This window comes from Cicer arietinum, chromosome 4 (genome assembly GCF_000331145.2).
Source record: "Cicer arietinum cultivar CDC Frontier isolate Library 1 chromosome 4, Cicar.CDCFrontier_v2.0, whole genome shotgun sequence".
NCBI classification, from domain to species: Eukaryota; Viridiplantae; Streptophyta; class Magnoliopsida; order Fabales; family Fabaceae; genus Cicer; species Cicer arietinum.
This window is the reverse complement of record NC_021163.2, coordinates 9,047,185-9,053,310: the sequence shown is the minus strand read 5'-3', so window position 1 is coordinate 9,053,310 and position 6,126 is coordinate 9,047,185. Positions and strand designations below refer to the sequence as shown.

General features: G+C 34.0%; 1 protein-coding gene across 1 annotated transcript; it reads right to left on the bottom strand.

The window, feature by feature from the left end:
• Window positions 1–204: 204 nt before the first annotated feature.
• Window positions 205–5,007, bottom strand: LOC101512071 (threonine dehydratase biosynthetic, chloroplastic-like). Its single transcript, XM_004496119.4, has 9 exons — window positions 4,448–5,007; window positions 4,001–4,180; window positions 3,618–3,887; window positions 3,300–3,506; window positions 1,887–2,135; window positions 1,733–1,803; window positions 1,118–1,235; window positions 652–786; window positions 205–533 (listed from the first exon to the last, which is right to left on the bottom strand). The coding sequence occupies exons 1-9, from the start codon at window positions 4,874–4,876 to the stop codon at window positions 396–398; spliced, it is 1,797 nt and encodes a 598-aa protein (XP_004496176.1). The 5' UTR covers window positions 4,877–5,007; the 3' UTR covers window positions 205–395.
• Window positions 5,008–6,126: the final 1,119 nt, after the last annotated feature.

Genomic DNA, 6,126 nt, shown 5'->3' with positions numbered 1-6,126 from the left:
GAAGCCACGGGTTTCTACACCACTCTTTTTTGGTCCAAATCAGTAATATCACATCATTAAATGTAATTCTCCACCATTAATAAATATGACACATCCTAAAGACAAACCTCAAACTGGTAGTACAAAAAATCCTGAAAATTATAAAATAGGGGGACTAAAATCCCATATTTAAAAATGGGAGGACTAATCATGATTTAGACAAAATTTAAAAACCAAAATTATATTTAAGCATACAAGGTCACAATTATACAATGCTGCTAATAAAATGCTGCAATTAGTATCATATTATTCCTTTTAAAAATGTTCACATATATACTCCACTATTGAAATAAATAGAATGACAAACTATTCCACTAAAATACACAATAGTAGTTATTGGGAAGTGCATGAAACGATCAATGCAAAAGTTGGAAGATAGGGTCATCATTCACCACTTTATAGTCATAGGCAAGTTTGTTGGCACGATCATGGAATTCATCCATCTCACTCGATAGAACCTGTATTCCAACTAGTACATTTGCTCCAACTTGACCCTGTTGTCCACAGAAAGAACAAGAATGTCAGTAAATTCCATTGGTCAATGGAAAAATAACAAGTACAAATAAAACATGCAGTATTTGACTAGAAGAATAGAAGGTTACAAATTCCTACCTGCGCACGGTAATGGAATAAAGTGATATTCCAACGTGGGCTGAAGGAGTCCAAAAACTTCATCAAAGCACCGGGTCTTTCTGGAAAGGTAAAACAACAAAGAACCTCATTCTGAATATCCGACCGGCCTCCCATCTGAAAAATGTTTTCGGAACAAAGAAAACTTAATAAAGTACAAAAAAAAAGATCAATTATTCTGATTTGTTTCATAATGTTATCGCACGACACGGCTGCTAAATCAAATCGGGCAGCTCTTCGTCATGAGTTGCTACATTAGTTTCCAAAATCTTGGTTAATTTAGAATTGAATATTAATCTATATAACAAGAAAAAGTCTAGATTGAAATTGAATAGAAATGAATAGTGAATTTAGTACTTTAGTTTGGTTGGTGGTTGTGGTTGGAATAGTCAAGGGAAAAGGAAATTATTAAAATTCAAAGTGAAGGGAGTTCATTAGGCCAATTTACCATGTAACGCAAATGATCTTTCGCCACGTCACTTTCTGAGAGATTGTGAGTTTCAAGCTGAGATGATTCCATTTTCTCCTGCATTTTTTTTAGTTCTTTGGGTGTGTGAACCCCAACACTAAACACAAACACAATGAATAATAAAATGTTATTGACTTGAGTTAACACTTACTGTCAACATATATTTGCCACAGAAAATGAAACTCATTGAAAACTACTCCTTCTGGGGTCTTATATATACAGAAGAATTCCAAAGACCAATGAATTCATTTAATATGCTATAAATTTATTGTTTGGCCCATATACGACCCTACATTACATGCTCTTGCAGAATGGTGAGACTCGTTTATACAGGATAGATGCATTTGTACTGTACATGAAATAAAGGTATACAAGTAAAATAAACAATTAATGCATCTTAAAATGTGACTTTTTCTTAGAACTGGAACCAAAAGAAGTTCCAAACATTTTCTTATATATGGGACGGAAGGGAGTAATCAATTGAGCAAGAGAGGTAACAAATTGTCAACATTCCGGATATTGAAAATATTAATATATCAAAAATTGATTATAAACAGGAAAGATAATGCATCTAGTCTATTCCTATGATCTTACCTGTAAAGGACAACAGCTTTCTCACTAGAAGAGTATCTGTATTTGAATTCTGTAATACTCATCTGCCCCACCTGCCAATCCAGAACAAAATTAGTTCAACTATGCACAACTCTGTTCTAGAAAGAAAAAAAACAGTAAAGTAGTATAAATATACCAATTGACAAAACCGTTTGAAACTGCCAGGCTCCTCTGGCAGGACAGTTAACATCAGAGCTTCTTGTTTACGACCAACATTAGCAAGTTCAGTTACTATCCTAAGTTTATCAAAATTCATGTTTGCTCCAGAGGTTATCGCTACAACATTTTCCCCCTTGATCCCATAATACTTGCAGTATGCCTCAGCTCCAGCAAGAGCAAGAGCGCCTGCTGGTTCTAATATGCTCCTTTTTTCCTCAAACATGTCCTGCAACAAGATTTATCAATGTCAAGTCCTAAGAGTTTAATTCCTAAAGAATCTGCAGTGTTTTCCATTTAATGTACAAAATATTCAAAGATCTATGCAGAAAAACAAATCCCAATTCTTATGGATACAAACAAAAGAGCTACATTTTGGACGAATAACAGCTTACCAACTTAACAGCCTGTGTATTCAGAGACAAATAGTGTCTACAGTGGAGCAGACAATGATACGATCCCTTTTGAGAGAGGATCAAGCTCCAGAAAATTAGAGAGAATGAGAGAAAAGATACACAAAAAAGTACAGATTAATTTCTTCTTGTTTCATTCATTTCATGGAGAGTAGTTTATACAAGAGTTTGTTAATGAAACTTATGGATCCTATGCCAGCTAGTCTTAACGGTAGCATGAGGAAACAACTAGGAAACTTCTAGCATTCTAGACATAGAAAAACTACTGACCTCTAATTAAAAGACTAAAAGATAAGCCTACCCAATACCAAGGTAAATGAACCAAGGCCCAATTTATGTTCCAAATAGCCAAATTAGCATTGGGTCCATTTGAGCAGCCCTCTCCATGCGTATTAGACAATGTTTAAAAATATAGAGTAAAATTAATAGTCAAACCATCTGATTATAACACATGTATCCTATAATGGAAAAGAATCCAAAGTTAACAGTTAAGTTGCAGCATAATAGGTTCTTCCTATCCTACCACTGCCAACTCTCTCCAATCCCCTTCACTAAACCAGCCATAACACAGAGAGAACAGAAACATCACGAATTATATATAAACACATAAAGCACTTGATAATTCCTTGATTACGCAACTAGAAAGAGTTCGTATAGTAATTCTAGTTTGAGCTATTATATGAAAAATACTCCTCCACCCATCGATTCGAAATTTGTTATTGCTTGCTGACTCCCAAGTCGTCAATCAAATCTGATTTCTTACCCAATTTGATTACCCAACACTTAAATTTCTGATCAGCCGTAAATTTCCATCAAAGATAGATGGAAACGAAATTTTAATCCAGCATCAAGACAATGAGAATATAGATTTAAATTCATTTGACAAAACACAGAATTTCTCAATAAATATAGTAGTTAGAAACTGTGTACAACACAAGAGATTCTAAATGCAAACTTTCACAGACGAAAGGGCATCTCACCTTTATCGATGCACAAATTGCATCACGGCTTACAAGAACAACACCATCTACCAACCCTTTGCACAAGCGAAAAGTTTCTTCACCAACCTCTTTAACAGCCACACCATCTGCAAATCCTCCAACCTGGTCTAAAATCACTCTGTGACCATGATGAAGTGACAAAGCCATAGCATTCGCATCAGAAGGTTCGACTCCAATAATCTTCACCTGTGTACATTTAAAATATGTCAATAGTCAGTTAATCACTCAACTGTTCTAAATAAGAGCCAAAGCACACACGACGGAAAAAACTATCAGCACAACATCACTCAAATAAACCTGTGGAGAAACCCTCTTCACGTAAGCGGCAATACCAGCAATGAGACCACCACCTCCCACGGGCACAAAGATTGCATGAATCGGGCCCTGCATATGGCGCCAAATTTCCATCCCAACAGTTCCCTGACCTGCAATAACATCGGGATGATCAAAAGGAGGTATAAACGTACGACCCTCCTCTTTTGCACGCTTCTTAGCATATGCTTGTGCTTCATCATAGGAATCCCCGATAAGGACGACAGTAGCACCCAACCTCTCCACAGATTTCCACTACAAAATTCAAAAAGAAAAAATGAAAACACATAACTTAATAATCGACCCCATTAATTAGTTCGTCATCGAGATATAATGCAAGGTAGGCAAAGTAAATAAATGAATAGCACCTTGATGTCAGGAGTGGTTACGGGCATAGCAATAACAGCATTGCATTTCAATCTTTTGGCAGACAAGGCAACTCCTTGAGCATGATTTCCAGCAGAAGAGCATATAACCCCTTTCTTCAAAACTTCCTTTGGAAGTTTAGCCATCATATTATAAGCTCCACGGATCTTAAATGAGAATACCTATGACAATCCAAAAAGTTGATAAGAATAACTACACAATCCACAATTTCTTAAACAACATATCATAAAGTTAAATAATGAACAAAAAAAGTTAACAATAATAATAATAATAATAAAGTTGTTTGGTGCTAAAAGTTTGACTTTGTAACTTCAAGGAAAGAGTTCAAATCTGCTAGGGATGTAAGATTGATATCATTCACTTGAATTAATTAGAGCAACAATGAGAAATGAGAAATGAGAAATGAAAATTGAAAAATGGATTCTTACGGATTGCATATCCTCGCGCTTGAGCCAAATGTTAACACCAAGTCTTTCAGATAGCTTTGGCGCGAATTCAAGAGGAGAGTCCTCGGCAACATCATAGACTCTAGAAGAGAGTATCTTAGTCAAATAATCCATAGCACCGTGGATGTCTTCGACGTCACCGGAATGTGATCGGTCGGGAACAGCACCGACGTAACCAGGTGGATATTGAAGTGAATCAGGAGAAACCTTGATCAGAGGATGAGGAGGAGACACAACGGAAGTAGGAGAAGGAACGGAAACTAACTCTGCGGGTTTGGAGAAGACGCCGACGATGAAAGAGTTGGAACGAGGGTTTGCTTGAACGGCGGTGCGCAGCATTTTGTGGTGGAGAGGGTGAGAGTGAGGGCGGAGAAGCGGTTGGTGAGCGGTGGAGAATCGGAGCGCTTCCATGATATGGTTGGAAGAGTGAATGCGAGTCACCGCGTTTTATTAGTCTTGATGTAAAACCTTGCTCCGTTAACAAATCATAAACGAAAATTATTCTTTAATTTTACAAACATTCAGAATAACAACTCCCATACTTGGATTCGGATTTCCTGTTTTAAAATGAATCCGCATTTATACACAGTTGACTAAATCTTGACCATTAAATTCCTCCAACGCACCAGATTGCTTAATACTATCAATTGATCATATAATTCTAAATGACTAATTTTTCAAATGTCACTCTCTCATGAAATGAAAGATCATGTGTCACTCTCTCCACAAATATATCACATTCATTTTTATATTGATTTTAAGTTTTAAAATTATTCTAATAAAAAATTCAAATTCAAATATAGGGTTTTTTATATAAATATCCCATTTTTTTATTTTAAATACTAAAATGCCCTACTTTCAAAACAAAATACCAGAATGCCCTACTTTTTAGCCCCAGTTGCAAGTCGCAACCTGGGGATGCGACTTCCTGAAAGAAATTTTTTTCTACTTCACTACATGGTCGCATCTTGGGAATGCGACCTCCTACTTCGTATGTTTTTTTTTTTGTTGAATATTGGATATATTATTATATTTAATAATAATAATGGGTATATTAAATTGGATATAAAAAATAAAAATAATAATTAGGGTTTTTATATAATTATCCCATCTTTTTATTTTAAATACCAATATGCCCTACTTTCAAAATAAAATACCAGAATGCTCTACCTTTTAGCCTCAGTTGCAAGTCGCAATCTGGGGATGCGACTTCCTGAAAGAAATTTTTTTCTACTTCACTACATGGTCGCATCCTGGGGATGCGACCTCCTACTTCGTATGGTTTTTTTTGTGTGTTGAATATTGGGTATATTATTATATTTATTATATTTAATAATAATAATAGGTATATTATATTGGATATATTATATTTATTATTATTAAATATTTTAAAAATAATTATAACATTAAAAAATACAAAATATTATTATAAATAATAAAAATAATTAAGTTAATAATATTATATATCTTTTAATAATTATTATAATAATAAAAATAATAATAATAATTTTAATAATAATAATAAAAAGAAAATTCTATTAATAAAATAAAATAAAAATACATTAACATATAAGCATAAATACATTAAAAATAATAATTTTAATATTAATAATAAGAAAATTATATTAATACATTAAAATAAAATTACATTAAATTAAAAG

Coding starts and splice junctions, on each gene's coding strand:
- LOC101512071 (XM_004496119.4), bottom strand. CDS start 4,876: ATGGAAGCGCTCCGATTCTCCACCGCTCACCAACCGCTTCTCCGCCCT. Junction 4,181..4,447: donor AGCGCGAGGATATGCAATCC/GTAAGAATCCAT, acceptor GGATTGTCATAG/GTATTCTCATTTAAGATCCG. Junction 1,236..1,732: donor AAAGCTGTTGTCCTTTACAG/GTAAGATCATAG, acceptor GTTTGTGTTTAG/TGTTGGGGTTCACACACCCA.